This window comes from Cydia strobilella, chromosome 6 (genome assembly GCF_947568885.1).
Source record: "Cydia strobilella chromosome 6, ilCydStro3.1, whole genome shotgun sequence".
Lineage (NCBI taxonomy): Eukaryota > Metazoa > Arthropoda > Insecta > Lepidoptera > Tortricidae > Cydia > Cydia strobilella.
The window spans coordinates 17,307,693-17,326,856 of NC_086046.1; the positions used below are offsets into that span (position 1 = coordinate 17,307,693).

The 19,164-nt window shown below is 41.4% G+C and overlaps 2 protein-coding genes across 3 annotated transcripts in view; one reads left to right on the forward strand and one right to left on the reverse strand.

The window, feature by feature from the left end:
* Window positions 1–19,164, forward strand: part of LOC134742445 (FACT complex subunit spt16) — a 261,308-nt gene that overhangs the window by 69,509 nt on the left and 172,635 nt on the right. The window lies entirely within an intron of this gene.
* LOC134742464 (15-hydroxyprostaglandin dehydrogenase [NAD(+)]-like) overlaps window positions 1–19,164 on the reverse strand; it is a 102,246-nt gene that overhangs the window by 32,414 nt on the left and 50,668 nt on the right. The window contains exon 1 of one of the 2 annotated variants that reach the window (XM_063675645.1): window positions 2,565–2,688. The exons of the other annotated variant lie outside the window; for it this stretch is intronic. Within the exon in view, the coding sequence (XP_063531715.1) occupies window positions 2,565–2,663 (99 nt within the window). The 5' untranslated portion in view covers window positions 2,664–2,688. Of the gene's footprint in view, window positions 1–2,564; window positions 2,689–19,164 lie in introns of those variants that run through there. 2 annotated transcript variants of the gene reach the window in all.

Below are 19,164 nucleotides of genomic sequence, written 5' to 3' on the forward strand. Positions count from 1 at the left end.
GGGAGCCCCACTTAAATATTTATTTTATTCTGTTTTTAGTATTTGTTGTTATAGCGGCAACAGAAATACATCATCTGTGAAAATTTCAACTGTTTAGCTATCACGGTTCATGAGATACAGCCTGATGACAGACGGACAGACAGACACACAGCGAAGTCTTAGTAATAGGGTCCCGTTTTTACCCTTTGGGTACGGAACCCTAATAACATAAATATTTTAGGAAACTGCAGTAATTTTATAATGATTTGTTAATTAAAGAATGAAAATCAGCGGGCAAGCCTCTTACGTTTTAATTTTTTACTTTTATGATTCCGTACCTCAAAAGGAAAAAACGGAACCCTTATAGGATCACTCGTGCGTCTCTCTGTCTGTCTGTCCGTCTGTCACAGCCTATTTTCTCCGAAACTACTGGACCAATTAAGTTGAAATTTGGTATACATATGTAAGTTTGTGACCCAAAGACAGACATGTAACGTAAATAAATGAATTTTAAACACGGGGGCTACTTTTGGGGGGTAAATGAGAAAATTAAAAAATAAAGTTTTTCAAACCATATCGTGTTACATATCGAATAAAAGAGCTCATTGTGAGAATCTTAAATATATTTTTTTTATAATTTTAATATATTTAGTTTAGAAGTTATTCAAGAAAATAAGCAAAAAATGAATATTCCCCGCCTTTATCTCAGAAACTTCTGGGTCTAAAATTTTGAAACAAATACACAAAATAGATCTTTACCTATAGAAGACAGGAAAACCTATTAGAAATGTGCAGTCAAGAGTGAGTCGGACTTAATTACTTAGTTTTTGATCCGACCACTACGGGGTTTTTAAAGCCATTTCACTCACGTTTCACATAAAAATTAAATTGTGTAATGTACGGAACCCTTGGAACGCGAGTCCGACTCGCACTTGGCCGGTTTTTTTTTTCGTTCTAAAACTTCCAATAGTCAACGTCATTACTCATTCAGCCAATGAAACTGTTATAGAGATATTAAATTACAATTAAATGAGTAAAATAAGCAATTTTTATCTTACATTTTACTTTATCTACATGCCAAATATCTTTAAAAACCCATTTAATGTCGTAATAACGTTTAACTGTGGCTGTACGTGTTTTTACTATGAAGGGGAAACTTGTGCGATAACTCAAAAACGGCTAAACTGATCATGTTCGTTACAGTTTTCATTTAATGTCTTTCTTAAGCTCTATATTTACGATTTTTTTCATATTATTTGGACCCATGGTTCAAGGGGAGAGCACATTTTTTTTTCTTTTGAAGCGATTATTTCCGAAACTATTCACTTTATCAAAAAATGTTTGTTGAAGACCCGTATTCGTTTTAAAAGACCTATCCAACGATCCCACATTGGAGGGTTGAAGGAAAAAAAATACACCCCCACTTTACGTGTTCTTCTAGCTCCCTAACATATATTATACAGGTTGGCTAAAAAATAAGTGCACTCCCGTTGCCAGGGAGGTTTTAGGATTATACTGAGTAACTTTTACTATAGGACCAACCACGAAATCGCGAAAAAAAATTTAGCCTCCCATACAAAGTGGACCAGCCAAAATGTATGAAAGAGCTAAATTTTTTAGCCACCGCGTATAAATATTATTTATTCTAATCTAGTCACCTTTATGAAGCCTATACTGAAATTAAATGTACCAATTAAATGTGTTCAATGTGTAACAATTAAATTTAATATGTAATACCTAACTATAGTGTTAGCGATGCGCTCACTATACAACTACTACTTATACATATTACGTAGGTAACTAGTTAAGTTTTATTTTAAGGAAACTTTGTCATATTAATTTAGAAGTTAATGTCTAATACTTAAAGTTCAAAACTGTATGACATATCTTATGCAAGTAATGTGCATTATGTTGCTATGCGCCGGCGGCAGTCAGCAGTCAGTCCGCTGCTAGACGCGATCCTTTTCACTCGACTGTATATTGTATCCGAAAATCGAATTAAAATTCATTGTCAAGTTTCAACTTTATCTTTTCATTCCTCGCGCCAGTGACTACGATCTACACCTACTGATATGAAAACCATCACATGTAACTTGGTGTTATAAATAAAGTACATACTTTATTTAATTATGTGGTGTGGACGCAATAATAAAATAGGCTCGCCTTTCCCACTTGATTCGATTGTAAGATTGTGACCGATCATATCTCCTTATGCTGCTCGGATGCAAAAATACCAATTTTCGGGTACCTCCCATACAAAATGTTTTTTTGTTTCTTGAAAAATATTTGTCGCTTTTTGCCAATGGTGTGGGGTATCGTTGGATAGGTCTTTTAAAAAGAATAAAGGTCTCCACAGCCATATTTTCATAGAGTGAATATTTTCGGAAGTAATCGTTCCGGAAGAAAAAAAAATATGTGTCTTCTCCCTCTAACTTTTAAACCATGGGTCCAAAAAATATGAAAAAAATCAAAACAAAAGCTTAAAAGTAAGTACTTTCAATGAAAACTATAGCGAACATGATCGGTCTAGCCGTTATTGAATTGAAGAAGTACCTACAAAGCACGGGTCTCCTCACACCACCTACCTTCGCTCCTTCAGCCAACAACAGCCTTACTATCCCCGCGCCCACGCCGTTAGCGGCGCCCGTCACAAGGGCGACTTTGCCGTTCAAATCGTGTGCCATGCTGCGTGTGCGCTGCTCTGCGAACTGCTGCTGAATGCGCGGATGGTGTCTAATACCCCAAAAAAACCGGCCAAGTGCGAGTCGGACTCGCGTTTCAAGGGTTCCGTACATCACACAATTTTTAACAATATTTTTTTTTGTACTAGAAACGTGAGTGAAATTTCTATTTCAGTTTTATTTTGCCATGTAGGTATACAAAGTTATGTCCGTCAATTATTGCACATTATTTCCTTAAAGCTGTAACATTTTTAATTATTCGACTAATACAATTAACAAATACAATCGCATACTTCTTAGTAGGAGATACCCTACCTTCACCCATACGTCTGACTCTGACGGATGAAACTTATATTTTATGAAAGATAATATGTTCCTGAACATAAATAAATAGAGTTGCCTAAAGAAATATGGTCATGGCTATTTTTAATAAATTTTTGAAAATATATTTTTTTCTTAAAATTTCACCGATTTGTCTGACGCACGGAATAAGTTCCAATGGAAAGTATACAACTTCTACAACATGAATAAATTAGGTTTCCTATGTTTTTTCGATCACTATTATGAGGTTGCCGTGTTTAAACAGGTGAGTTAAAATCGATAATTGCACCCATCTGTCTGACGCTTGAATTATATATCAAAATAATGGTAATTTTATTGCGAATACAATGGTATAGGGTTGCCTGCGAAAATCCGGTCACAAATAAGGGTTGCCGGGCTTTTAAAGAAAATAAGAAGGAAAGACTTTTAGCGATGACTCAAAAACGGCTTAACTGATCACGATTGTTTTTAACTATTTTCGAATGTGTTTATTAATTACTATTTTTGTTATTTTTTTCATAATTCTTGGATCAATGGTTCAAAAGTTAGAAGGAAAAACCCTTTTTTTTTTCTTTCTAAATAATTATTTCCGAAATGATTCACTTTATCAAAAAAAATTGTTCAAAGAGCCGTATTTATTTTGAAATACCTATCCAACGACACTCCACACCATAGGGTTGAAACGATAAAAAAATTGTCACACACATTTTGTTCCTTTCAAAGCGTTTATTTCCGAAAATATTCACTTTATCAAAAAATGTTTTTCTAAAAACCCCTATTTATTTTAAAAGACCTATCCAACGACATCCCACATCATAGGTTTGAAACGAAACTAAAAATCCTTACATACATTTTGTTTCTTTCGACTTTATCTAAAATTGATGATTGAAAACCCCTATTCATTTTAAAAGACCTATCCAACAATACCCGGCACTGTAGGTTTGAAATGAAAAAAAAATCCTTACATACATTTTGTTTCTTTCGAAGGGATTATTTCCGAAAATATTCGCTTTATCTAAAATTGATTATTGAAGACCCCTATTCATTTTAAGACCTATCCAACAATATCCGGCACTATAGGAAAATTTTATTTTTACATATATTTTGTTCCTTTAGAAGCGATTATTTTCGAAAATAGTAACTATCAAAAAATTTTTTGTTACAAAAAACCCCTATTCATTTTAAAATACCTATCCAACGACGTCCCACACCATAGGGATAAAGTGAATATTTTAGGTAACAACCGCTTCTAAACGAATAAAATATATGTATAAAAATAATTTAGTGCCGTAAAATATATGTAAAAAAAATCACAAAAATAGTGATTAATAAACACATTCGAAAATAGTTAAAATAATCGTGATCAGTTAAGCCGTTTTTGAGTTATCGCTAAAAGTCTTTCCTTCTTATTTTCTTTAAAAGCCTGGCAACCCTTATTTGTGACTGGATTTTTGCAGGCAACCCTATACCATTGTATTTGTATTCGCAATTAAATTACCATTATTTTGATATATAATTCAAGCGTCAGACAGATGGGTGCAATTATCGATTTTAACTCACCTGTTTAAACACGGCAACCTCCGGAAAAACATAGGCAACCTTATTTATTCATGTTGTAGAAGTTGTATACTTTCCATTGGAACTTATTTCGTTCGTCAGACAAATCGGTGAACGGTAACATATTTAATCACCTTTCATTTTGTAAAAGTTGCCATGTCGCTAAAATACAATGGAACCTTCAAACCCTCCTCTCCCCCCCGGCTCAAGGGCTACGGCCGGGGACTGTTGTTACACCTAACTAGTGCAAACAAAGTTACGAAGTCAAAACTTGTGTTCCAAGCATTTCCCTCTATAACTTTTTTTGAGCATGCACGCCTGGCCTAAACGCCGTGGGCCCGCCGCGCCGCGCCGCTTCTCTTCTCGTTCGCGAATTGTTCGCTTACGTAACGTAAGATGCTGCGTATGGGCACAGATTATATAATAGTTCTTATCTCTTCTTATATACTTATCTCTCAAAGAAAACGCAAATTCCTACCGTTTTGATACCTAAGTACACAAAAATACAATGGAGTGTCCTTCAACGCGTCGCTCCCGGCACCGCGCGCGCCGACACAACGCTAGGGTTGCCGACGCTTCTTTCAAATACTTAGGTGTCTTAGGTAGATATTTATAAATGTGTCGTTAAAATCATTACCTACATCTTTAAAACAATTTAATAGTACCTACGTAGCTTGTGACTATCGTAAGAATAATAACAGGTGTAAGTAGCTAGTATATTGAGAATGTACTTACTTTTCCTCATCTGTCGAAAGAGGAAAAAATATATACATTTTATTTGTCTTGTTGTTTCTACATCCGTCATTTCACTACAAGCTGTTATTATTTCGTGACGAAGACATTTCTATGGCATAAGTAGGGCGCGGTGACGTGCGTGCGTGAGCGCGTGTGGCAACCAACTAGCTGGCTTTAGTGGCTTTTGTACCGCCGGCGGGACGAGATTCGTAAGCATAGATCCGATCTCTCTCGGAGTTCCATAGGCCTGGTAAGGGACGAAATTACGGGTGCGTCGAAAAAAATTGTTTTATTGGGTCTCCACTATTGTAATGTTGTCACACGCGTCGGGACGAGTGTGGCAGCATGTACGATCTCCCTCGGTCCAGACGGGACCTCGGGTTATGTCTCGACAGCTCAGGGATGAGAGGGCAGAGGGGTGAGTAAAGAAACATTGATTTATATCTCTACAATCTACGGGCTTTTATGCCGGTTTATTTATAATAGGATCAAACGGGTATGCTAGAGCCTACGCTAATGCGCACGGGACGGGATCCCTTATTCGGGATGTTAATGACGGGCGCGAATCCCTAATCTATCCGCGACAACCATACGGGGTTGTGCTGACCCTCGGGACGGTCGGCAGGGCCAGGCTTACGGTGTACGGAACGGGATCGGGGTTGTACCGAAGGGATAGAGTGCTAACGCGTAACCACACACTGCGCTGCTATTCCTTCGGGCGGAGTGACGGGATCTCGGGGCAAGGACAGTGTGCTGGGCGTCTACCACGCTCCCGGCACTACTGTCCCCAAGGGTAAGGTATAGAATCCTCTAGCAAGGTACCCGGGCTGACGCGTGAACCACACACCGCTCAACGTACCGAGGAAGAGGGGGAAGGAGTCTCTAGGGAGCTGACGCGTGAACCACACACCGCTCAGCTAGAGTGCAGTGCCCCTAGCAGCCGATCCGCGACTGCGAAGAACACTGCCCGATCGCTGCGAGTGCGCGGGGTTATATACGGTTCGGCGCGCGGGGTGCGCGGCGCGGTCGGCGGTGGGGCGCGGCGCTCGGACAGGCGGCCGGTTCTGCGTGGCTGTGTTGTGGTGCCGCCTTGTATGTGTGCGTGCTGTGGCGCGTCATCACAGTCCCGTCCCGGCTGAGGAGATTTTTACCTGTAGGGGAAAAATCACCTGTAATCGTGTTTATTTATATTACTTTAGCTTGGTTAAAAATAAAAATTAGACTGGGAAAAAAAAGTGGGCTGTATTTTTTTTTTTACACACTGTATACGGGGTTGACACATGTCGCTAACGGCGACTAAAATATACTCGGGTGTCTACTAATTCCTGTTTTTATGTTCACTTGTAGTGATAATTATAATCCTCTTCATACCTTACTATATTTCTGGTTGCGGTTGCTAGGTCCCCTTACCAGTCCACTGATGGTAAGGTGCCATACTTATCGTCCTGTGCTAGCAGCCCGCGCACAGGTCGTCCGGTTCTGGTTCTGCCCTGGGGGCGGTTCCTGCGCTCCCATCGGGCAGCTGGGCTGCCGTTATCCTGGTTTCGCTGGTGACGGCTGGTCTGGTGTCGCGAGTGACGGTGGGTTTGTCGTTCCCGCTTCAGCCTCGCTACTGGGTCCGTGGAGTTCCGACTGTACTACGCCCACGCCGGGCCATAGCACTATATCGGCAGTATTCTATTTCTGAAATTTCGGATAATTTTATAGTAGGTAGTTAGGTTTCGCGCTTATGGTTTATGTTTTGTTTCTAGTTATTTAAATTTTATTTTATTTCTTGTTATGTTATATTTATATCGTTTATCTTTTTCGTAATAGTCCGTTTGTACCCTTTTGGAGACATTTCCGAGGTTGGGTTCACTTAATCTGTGATATTCTGGGTTTTAATTTTGAGTTTTTTTATTTTCTAAAATTTTGGTTAGACCTTATGCGGACTGTGTACGGTTCATTTCCGTGCGCTCGACATAGTTTGTTTACGAGTTGCCGTGTTCTACGCTCCCTGCAAGAAGCATTGAATGATCAGAGAGTTATTGTCGTTATTTATTTCGCGGTTACGGTAATTTTAGTATTGTATCTCGTTGTTGGATTTTACTCTTCTGTAGGTAGTTACTCCTATCTTTGGTTATAATATCTCTCGGTTGCCGGCTCTCGTGTGCGGTGCGACTTATAATGAACCCTATTCCTTTTAATGATTATGCCGGCTTTCGTTTGCGTTCTTGTATGCTATTTTGCATGGTACCTATACCCTATACCTAACTGCCGGTTGTGTGGTCACGGGACGGTTATGTTTTATTCAGTTGGCGTAAAGGTTTCATATTCTTTATATTATGCGCTGTTACAACTTTACGTTTGCGGTTTTTTTTTTCTTGTAGTAGGTATATAACTGGAGATTTCTATTCTAGAATGATGTATGGTCGGTCTTATGTACTTAGGAGCCAAGTTAGCGGAATAGCTTTTTTCGGCGTTCGATAATGTGAAATTTCTTCTTAATACTTGGTCACGTATTTTAGGGTTCCACGGGCGTTTGTTTTTGTCGTAATAACTTCTTTGTATTGTTGATGTTTTTTCTTGGTTTTTCCGTACTATTTCATGTCGTTTTTTAATTTCTTTAACCTGTGGTTCCGGGAATGAGTTTTGATTGTTCTGAGGGTTCCGTAGTTCTCTGCTATATCGTAGGAATGCGGGTGTATATTTTGTTGACGGTTGGACGGGCGTATTTAGGGCAAAATTAAATTCGGTTCGGTATTTATCCCATGTTGTATTCTTATTTTCGATGTATGTGGCTATGTTTTGCTGTTGTTTGGGGTTCCGCGGGTAATATTTCTGTTTAACTGGTTCTGAGTGGTTCCGTTTTGTATCCTGTAATTTGTTGTTGTGATTCGTTCTGGATTTTTCTGGAGTATGTCTTGGTAACTTAATATCTTCTCGTTCCGGCGGTTTTGTCTCATTATCGGTGTCGGTTACGTCGTGTTGCGGCCATCTTAGGGTCATTCCGAGCCGTCGTAGTACGTCCATGCCGATTATTATTTCGGTTGCTGTAGGTAACACTCGTACCCAGTGCTTTATTTTGACGTTTTTTACTTGTAACTCCACCAGGATACTCTTTTTGGCTTCCGTTCTGTGTCCGTTTGCTAACACGATCGGTATTCTAATATCTTTTTCTAATATTGCTTCGTCCTTGCACTCGTTGTATGTTTGTTGATTGATGTACGTGTTCGTGGAGCCGGTGTCGATTAATCCGCGGTATTTCTGTCCCATTATTTGTATTTTTGTGTACGGACGGGTGTCTTCCCTTGGGCTGTCAGACACGCCTAGGGCTTCGGTTTTCCCCCATTTCTTGCAGCAGTCTTTGCTAAGTACACCTAGCTTTCCGCACTTGCTGCAGAATACTTGCCGTCTGCCTCTGCATGCCTCCGCATCGTGTCCTGGCTTTCCACAAGACCAGCAACACGTCTTCGAGTCGTAATTGGGGTTTATTTTGCGGTGATCTTCGCAGTCCTGTGTCCTTGATTGGCACGAATCATGTGGCCTACTTGGGCCTGCGGTATACGTCGTTTGCGGGTTACTTTCTGGAGTTGCTGTTTCCCAGCATGTATCGCTGTCTCCCTCCGATGCTGCGGGCTCCGTTTCGGGTGTGTTTAGTGTGAAGCTTTCGTACTCCTTTGCGAGCTTTATTAAACTTGTGAGGTCCTTGAAATCCTGTTTTTTAATATACATTTTATAACTTTTCAACATGTTTTCATGTATGCGGTGGTTTCTCTGGTTCGGTGAGGCTTCCGTGTCTTCTTATTAAAGTTTGTAGGTCCGTCACGTATTGTGTAAACGTCTCCCTATTTTGTTGTTTTCTCGCGACTATCTTAGCGACGAGTTCTTCCTCGTAATTGCTTGGAAAATAATATAATTTAAAACAACTTACGAACTCTTCCCATGTCGTCCATTGCTCTGCGTTATTCCTGTGCCAGAGGAGTGCTTTTCCTTGCAGGATACGTGGCAGTGCGGGTAATATGTCTTTATTTTGAATGCCACTTGCCGCTACGAGCTCTTCTAGCCTCTCAATGAAGTCTACTGGACAATCGGTTGTTTTGAAGGAAAGGTTCCACTCTCTTATGAGTTTCGTGATTGTTTTCGCACTGTTGTCGGACATGTTTCTTGACTTACTTTGTTTCGGTGTCTGGAAAGCGGCTTCTTCTTTTAGGGTCTCGACTAACCCTTTTCGGATTTCTTCTACGGTTCTGGTTCGGCTCTGTCGGTAACTGCCTCTATCAGCTCCGAGTTTTTTAAGCGGTATACCCAAGCTGTTGCTTTGTAGCGGACTTGTGGTATCTGTCACGTTAACTTACCTGTGTTAACTATCGTGTGTCGGGACTGTATTTCGGGCGGGTGGGATACGCTATATTATGTTTTTATACGGATTTATCTTTTAATAAAAATAAAAACAACTTTAAGATGAAATAACCTGAGTCCTCTCGAGCGATTGAGCTCTTACGCGAGTTTTTGAGTTGGGCGCCAGATGTAATGTTGTCACACGCGTCGGGACGAGTGTGGCAGCATGTACGATCTCCCTCGGTCCAGACGGGACCTCGGGTTATGTCTCGACAGCTCAGGGATGAGAGGGCAGAGGGGTGAGTAAAGAAACATTGATTTATATCTCTACAATCTACGGGCTTTTATGCCGGTTTATTTATAATAGGATCAAACGGGTATGCTAGAGCCTACGCTAATGCGCACGGGACGGGATCCCTTATTCGGGATGTTAATGACGGGCGCGAATCCCTAATCTATCCGCGACAACCATACGGGGTTGTGCTGACCCTCGGGACGGTCGGCAGGGCCAGGCTTACGGTGTACGGAACGGGATCGGGGTTGTACCGAAGGGATAGAGTGCTAACGCGTAACCACACACTGCGCTGCTATTCCTTCGGGCGGAGTGACGGGATCTCGGGGCAAGGACAGTGTGCTGGGCGTCTACCACGCTCCCGGCACTACTGTCCCCAAGGGTAAGGTATAGAATCCTCTAGCAAGGTACCCGGGCTGACGCGTGAACCACACACCGCTCAACGTACCGAGGAAGAGGGGGAAGGAGTCTCTAGGGAGCTGACGCGTGAACCACACACCGCTCAGCTAGAGTGCAGTGCCCCTAGCAGCCGATCCGCGACTGCGAAGAACACTGCCCGATCGCTGCGAGTGCGCGGGGTTATATACGGTTCGGCGCGCGGGGTGCGCGGCGCGGTCGGCGGTGGGGCGCGGCGCTCGGACAGGCGGCCGGTTCTGCGTGGCTGTGTTGTGGTGCCGCCTTGTATGTGTGCGTGCTGTGGCGCGTCATCACACTATCATCATGCAAAGTGGCTTGCTTCTATTTTAAAATGCAGCTTTTCGACAAAAAAGCTCCATAACCAGTAAGACTAAAGAATGTCCCTCCGCGACTGCAAGACTTTGCTGTACAAGTCTCTGCTGGAGACACTACTGATGGGAGACCATGGCTACCACAAGTTGAATGTTCAGGAGGTAAAATTTAGCCTACCTAACCTAAGTTTTGCACCATGCATTAAATAAAGCACCAAAAGATTAATAGAGAAACGTAGACAGCAGTTATTTTTAGACACAATTTCTATTTTAAAACCCGTATAAAACTATAAAAAGGAGGTAATTTGATTGTGGCGTCACATGCTAGTGTTTCATATAAATTCCACAGTAGCAAAATCGTTTTGAAAGTTCGAAAAAGGGTAGCGTCAGACAGTCCTCAATTCACATGAAGGGGCCCACTGACTATCAGTCCGCCGGACGATATCGGCCTATCAGTTAGAACAAAAATTTTCCAGTTCCGAACAACTGACAGGCCGATATCGTCCGGCGGACTGATAGTCAGTGGGCCCCTTACAAACATTATCAACGACAATCTTATTGAACATCGGTGTACCTTATTGTCTTTAGAATAGAATAGTCAAGTTTTAGACATTTTGGGAAATGGTATTATTGGCAAGTATAACGCGATAGTCTAAATGAATTATAGTCATATTACGAATACGGTATATTAAGAAGTAGGCGTAGTCATTTCGAGCTTAGTCATTATGAGAATAATCTGTTTTGACATTCTGATATTCTAGTAACACGTTATTATGATATTTGGCTGTATCAAACCGGAATCCACATACGTAGGTACATCGTAAACTTGTTTACAAAGTTAGCTGCTTTATATAAAATGCCGAATCACTGTGACACGATTTCCGTAATTATTATCAGCATTGAAGCACTGTTGTGACCTCGAATTGTTTATAGTACCGACCGAGACCGTATCATTTGCTACGCCATCTGATACCCTGATAAGCCTCATGGGCCATGGCACACGTTCATAAAAGTGATGCTTAGTTTCGACAAAATAGAAAATAAAAATAGAATTGGCCGAAACCAATAACCAAAATAAATAGTACCACTTCCGGTGACAAAAAAAAGTTAAATTTACGTCATCTGATACCTAGACAGTGGGGGGACACTCCTCCTTTCGGGCAAACTCGGCTGCGTTCGTCTGAGCATTGCTCCGAGCAATTATTAGGGTTGGCACAACTTGACGTCCCTTTGCGTGCACGGCCACCGATAAGGTAATTACTTGAATCTTGACAACCCAAAATAGCCGAAAGGGACAGTGCCATACAGAAACGGACAGCATGATTCGACCCTGAATCGCTGTCAAACTTAGGGTTTGTAGGAAGTGTCCTTTCTGTACGGTAGTACTATTACTTATCCTGTGACCTAGATGAGACTTGGCAACAGACAGGAATTTATATGTAGCTTCAGAAAACACTCGTCTGCCAGCTCTCAAATGGCCGGAAGTGAGCCTGCCGAGCATTTCAAAGGTATCGCCATCTACTACTACAGGCGCTAGGTAATTAATTAATCAAATCATTGTATCTAGATAATATTATAAGTGTTTGTATCAACTACTCGTAACTAGATCGCGCTATGTCACGATCATTTGATTATTTTTGTATATCAATAATTATTTACGTAAGAATGTGATTGTGTTTCTTTGTTGCATAATAGAATGACGTAATATTTTATCTCATTACTACCTACTTAGCCACTTAGCAAAGGTTGGATGATTTTCATAAACGATAATTGACCGAAGCGTTAGCAAAGGTCTCAATTTTAATTTTATCTTGGGCATTTTGCTTTCGTATGTCCGGATGTACTCTACATGTCGCAATTCTTAACCGATTCTCGTGTAATTTTGTGACCAGATACTATGATTAAATTGACTTTTTTTTGTCGATACAGTTTTTGTAATTTTTTCAAAATGCGGAAATTGGCATAAAGGACTTAAGCGCCAATAGCGTCTATGGCGCTTAAGACCATTGTTAGTTCACTGCGATAACGACTTAACGAACTAAGTATTTTTCACTTTTTATTTTCTAACCTTAACGCGAGGTCTACAGCTCATAGAGCCACTAGTAAGTTATTGTATAATAACTTTTTGACAAAAATTTCATTTTTGGTACAAGCTTTTATCGCTGACTGTACTTATCTTTCCACAGGCACAGAATAACTTATAGTACTACCGTACAGAAAATTCACTCTTTCACAAAAGCCAGATTTAGGCATAAAATTATACCTACGCTCGCCGCCTGCAAGCGAAATTGAAACTTATAACTGCGCACGAACCGTGAATCTTCTTTGCGCGCCGCAGTTTTATGACCGAGCTGCGAGTGTCGGCACGGGGTTGTCACTTGACAAGTTTTTGTACCTATACCTACTAATTTATTATTTTTAAGATAAATATGTATGAATTACAAATGTTGATTCTGTAAACATAAAATTTTTAGCCGGAGATAGTAGTCTGATTCTCACGGAAGTAGGTATGCCACAGAAGTACTAATTCCTTTGAAAATATGTCGGTCAATATAGTCAGGAATTTAAAAAAAATGTTTTTTCTGCTTCCTTGTTCTTCCGTTTATTCAGACATCCGTAAACAGAACATTATCTTTTATACAGATTAGATCGCGATTTAGGTTTCGAAGCCATTGAGTATTTACAATTTTGCGCGAGCGCCACGTGACACGACTATCGTGCGAGCCGAGCGGCAGCCCACTGCCATACACCTTCCCGGGCGGTGCCCCGGCCAAATATACCTAAACTGCGCAGTGACACCCCCCTGCCACAGGCAACTAATACTCATCGAGACAATTCTAAAAAAACCTAACCACAATTGGGTTTCGTTGTTTTATCATAGAGTTCCTGTGGCCACCTCCTTTCTCCATCATCAGATCAGTTTGATGATACCATAATATGGCATGGACACGACACCCGACTTATCGGAAACTGGGAAGTGGGTCAAATTTAACTTGCAATATTTGACCTTTATAAACATAGTTACATACATAGGTATGTTACGGTCAACTTGATTAACCGGGCAGTATAATTAATGACCGGTCATCACTACACCTTATAAAACAAAGTGCCCCGCCGCGTCTGTCTATGTGTTTGTATGTTCGCGATAAACTCAAAAACCGGCCAAGTGCGAGTCGGACTCGCGCACTAAGGGTTCCGTACCATTACGCAAAAACGGCAAAAAAATCACGTTGTATGGGAGCCCCACTTATTGTATTCGGTTTTTAGTATTTGTTGTTATGCGTATAGCGGCAACAGAAATACTATCACGGTTCATGAGATACAGCCTGGTGACAAACAGACGGATAGACAGACAGGCAGTGGAGTCTTAGTAATAGGGTCCCGTGTAGTAGTAGTGAGTAATGAGAAAGCGGACGAGCTGGCGAGGAAAGGGGCGGAGACGGGATATAGGTCCGGAAGCGGCTCTGCCCATGTCAGCGGATGTCACGAAGGGAGTAATAGAGAAGGTAAAAGATATAAAAGCACAGAGAGTATGGGAAGAAGACGCTGGATGTAGACAGTCGAAGATGATGATTAAAGGTATAGATCACAGGAGAACCAGCTGTATCTTTTGTATAACCAGGTAAGAGCAGTCTGAGACTACTGACAGGTATCATTACGCCTCCTGTCCGCATTGTGGTAAGGAGGAGACTATCTTTCACTTACTAGCAGAGTGTATTATGTATACGGCACCGCGATATAATACATTCGGTAGAGACACGCTGAAAGAGAATAAACTAAAGAACGTCGAACTTAAAGATGTCCTTCTGTTCTGCAGGAAAACAAGAAGATTTGAGGAGAATAGTGTGGGAATGCCGCCGGGACAGTAACCTGCAGCTCCAACTTCAGGGAACTGGGCTGAATGAACACGTGATCGACAGCCCGTCTGCTTCAGGCCGGGCGTCCCTACACTACGTCTACATCTAATAGGGTCCCGTTTTTTACCCTATGGGTATGGTACAAAGTTATTTACATGGATACAGTATTAATCATTGTCAAACTATAGTACATTGTGATACAAGTGTGCTAAGTTGGTCATTACACACGAGGCGATATTGTGTGATTCAATAAGAAAGCCCATGTGTGTAATGACCAATGCACACGCGTTTTATACGACGTTTTTCAACACACTTGCGAGGAAAAAAAAGAAACTTTCATATTAATCAAATTTTAATTGTTAAAACAGTACATGCAGTCTTGCATCTGTCATACTGCCGGACGCCCCCCGCCCCGACCGCGGGCGGGCCGGCCGGGCCGCGGCAGGCGGTCGGAGGGCGCCGGTGCCCGCCAGTCCGACGTCCGACCAATTAAAGAAGGCTCCGTTTCCATGCCCATATTATTAGCAACCTTCTTAATTCAGTCGGATAATACAATGAAAAAGCACGCGTGTTTAATATCTAGGATTATGAGCTAAAAATCGGTGGAATAAAAACGTCGTTTTGAGCAAGTGCAAAGCAAGTGTGTTGAAAAATACGTTTGTTACATTGAGCATTTTATACAGATTATAATGGCCCTGTACACCATACAATTTAAATGAATATTTTAAGTTATCGTAAATTTTGCGCGTAAAATTCCACCGGGCTATAGTATTTTTCAAACGGCATGGGTACGCTGACAGATGTCATCTCAGTACTGCTCTGCGAGATTTTGCGTTTTATGGTAATCAAGTTTTTTTCAGTTACAAGTGTAACTTTATTCAAAGGTTTTTAATACTAAAATGATGTCAAAATGCATTTTTATTTTATTTTATTAAGTATTAAGATTTCTTTTTGCTTTACAAACAATGTAGTTTCATGTACCTGGTCCTCAAGCCGTTAAATGGAGCTTTCGCGAAAACTATCTTGTCTTAATAGGCCAGGAAATAAATGCCCAAAAAAAGGTATAGAGGGAAATGCTTGGAACACAATTTTTGACTGCGTAGCTTTGTTTGGACTAGTTAGGAGGGGAACATATATTTATATTTATTCAACATTACAAAAGTCCCCGGCCATAACCCTGGTGCTGGGGGGAGGGGGTTTGAAGGTTCCAATTTTCGGTTTTTCGATTATATCTCGGAAACTATGCGTCTGAGCGACTTGGCCTCTTATACAAAATGAAAAGAAAATTTAATTTGTTACAATTTTTATTTAGTCAAATTTTTCGATATCTTGTGTAGTTTTTGAGATATCCGCTCTTGAAGGTTTATTTAGGGCTCTCATTTTTATCTTGATTATCTACATCAGTGAAGCTGCTAGGCCGGGTTTGGGATCGTTTTCGTATAAATCGGGGGTGCTGAATTCATTTATGGTATCAACATTGACACCATTCCTAAGTGAAAATAAAATTTATAAAAATGATTTTACAGTACATATGGTGCTACTTTCTCGCACTAGTGCGTAAAAGAGCACTTTTCGTGCATATGTCGAAAGTTTAAAGGGCCATATGTACTGTAAAACGTTGTACGATACACGTGCTGATAGGTAATTCGCCACTCGTGTCGATTTAAAACACCCTGCGGTCGTGTTTTAATTTATCGCCACTCGTTTCGAATTTCCTCTTTTCCGCACTTGTATCGTAAATAACTATTTTATAAAACTCCTCTTTACGCTTAAACCGCCGAACCGATTTCTTTGAAATTTGGTATAGAGATGGTTTGAGTCCCGGGACAGTACATAGGATAGTTTTTATAACCAAAATCATCTTTTAAGGGTGTGAAAAGTGGGGTGGAAATTTGTATGGGGAATCAATAACCGCTGAACCTATTTAAATAATATTTAAGATAGTCTACATGTTTGATTTAGTTGATAATGATACCAAACATGACTTCAAACCTAAATTTAAACAGTATTAACCACAGGAATTCAACTACGGCGAAAAAGCTGAATTCCCCTCACACCAAATTTCACACCTTCAAAGTATGATTTTTAAGATAAAAACTATATTATATCCTGTCTCGGGACCAAAAACACCTATTTACCAAATTTCAACTAAATCGGAATTTTTACTGCGGAAAAGTGTCAATGTTAATACCATAAATGAATTCAGCACCCCCGATTTATACGAAAACGTTACCAAACTCGGCCTAGCAGCTTTACTGATGTAGATAATCAAGATAAAAATGAGAGCCCTAAATAAACCTTCAAGAGCGGATATCTCAAAAACTACACAAGATATCGAAAAAATTGACTAAATAAAACTTGTAACAAATTAAGTCTCTTTTCATTTTGTATAAGTGGCCCAGTCGCTCAGATGCATAGTTTCCGAGATATAATCGAAAAACCGAAAAATGGAACCTTCAAACCCCCCTCCCCCCCAGCACCAGGGTTATGGCCGGGGACTTTTGATATGTTCACCTCCTAACAAAGCTACGCAGTCAAAAATTGTGTTCCAAGTATTTCCCTCTATACCTTTTTTTGGGCATTTATTTCCTGGCCTATACATCGGAAGGATAAACTTCAATACGCCTCGCGCCAAAAATCTGACAGCTCCTGTGCTGCCCCCTATAGTTCATGCAAGCTCCGTATAGAGTTACCAAATTGCACGCATGATGGTGCTTTTCGATTAATAATATTCTTAATCGTGCTATAAAAAAAATTACGGTTAATAACCGTTCGTTGACCGAGCATTAGCTAAGGTCTCCGTTTCAGCTTGGGCAAAAATGTTTTCGTATGTCCGGATCTCCGGATGTTCTCGTCTACAGGTCGCAATTGACAACCAATTCTCGTGAATTTTTGTGAGCAGGTTCGATGATTGAATAATTATTTATTGATATTGATTAAATAGATATTTATTTCCAAATGGCGGCGCCATAGGTACATTTATTGAGTTATAAGCTATGTTCGCAAGGAGCTCACAGAACCACTAGTCAAGTTGCTTAGTTACCAAAGAACATCTACGTTTTACAAGCCGAGTATGATAAAAACAAATAGAGGGCAATAGAAGTATAAAATAAAACCACGTGTAGGCGACAGGTTAAATAAAAGGCGTAAATTCGCGAAATACGAGGCCAAAACTATGAGCGAGCGAGGAGCCAACGCGGCGGGTGTGAATTCTGGAAATGTACTCCTACCTACAGTTACATATATAGGTGCAGCGTATGACTTGGGCTCGCTACCGTTCATTGTTTTATGTAGCTTTAATTAGAATAGTTTACACTAGATGGCGTAACAAGTACCAAAATTAACCAACAACAATAAAAATTGATAAACCTAAAAGTACAGTTCACATAAAATATATGCGTCGCCTACAATCCCACCCCCTTAGTGATGACTAGTCATCACGAGCCATCTCTGGTGCAAGTAAGGCGACGCGTGTGACGGGACGGCGTAAAATACCGGTGCGCGTGCGGACATCGACCACGCGAGTACGTCCATCAGTACCGGCGTGTGTCGCACTCACTATTCCGTGCCGCCATGATCCACGATCTAAGTTAGGTTCGACTAGGATTACGTAATCTCCTACGTGTAAGGAACGCCTTTCGCGCGTCCACTTCTGTCGTGGAAGAAGTGTAGGCAAATACTCCTTAAGCCAACGTGCCCAGAACATATCAGTGAGACGTTGCGCTATCCGCCACTGACGTTTTAGGTGGAGGTCCTCGTTGTCGTACCTACCAAAAGCTGGTCCATTTGATGACGTGCCAATCAAAAAATGATTAGGCGTCAGAGCTTCTGGATAAGAAGGGTCCGTCGATACGTACGTTATTGGACGACTGTTGACCAAGACCTCAACCTCAGCCATCAATGTTGAGAGCGTCTCTGGGCGTGGTGCGCGTTCCTTGAGTACAGCTCGCAGGGATGATTTTACAGTGCGCACCATACGCTCCCATGCGCCTCCCATCTCTGGAGCGCCTGGAGGAATAAACTTCCACTCGATTCCTCTCACGAGTCCATCACGGCGCAGCGCATCGCTGTCTAGTTCAGCGATACTGCGTTTCAATTCTAAATCGGCGCCTTTAAGATTTGTCCCATTATCGCAGTATATCGCGGTAGGGGTACCTCTACGGGCTATCATCCGTCTCAAACCCATTATGGTCGAGTCAGTTGTAAGGCTTTCCGTTATTTCGACATGAACGGCTCGAACTGTCAGGCATGTAAATAACATACCATAGCGTTTTTGCCTACCACGACCGACGGTGACCTCCATTGGGCCAAAAAAGTCAATTCCGGTGAACGAAAACGGACGACGGTTGTGCTGCAGCCGGGCAGCTGGCAGGTCACCCATGCGCTGCGGCTGCGGCATGGCGCGGCGATATTTGCACAAGAGACAATGAGCTGCGACTGCGCGTACAGTTGGTCGCAGTTGCAAAATCCAATAGTGTTGCCTTAACTCATTAACTACTAGTTCTTGAGCTCGGTGCAGTGCTCGCCTGTGGTGGTGTTCTACGAGCAGTCTGGTGATTCGATGCTTGCCATCAAGAATCACTGGCCTCTTCGCAGACTCCTTGACACCCACAGTCTTGTCGATACGGCCTCCTACCCGTAGTAGGCCCGCATCGTCAAGATAAGGCGTTAACTGCAGTAGCCGGCTATCTTTC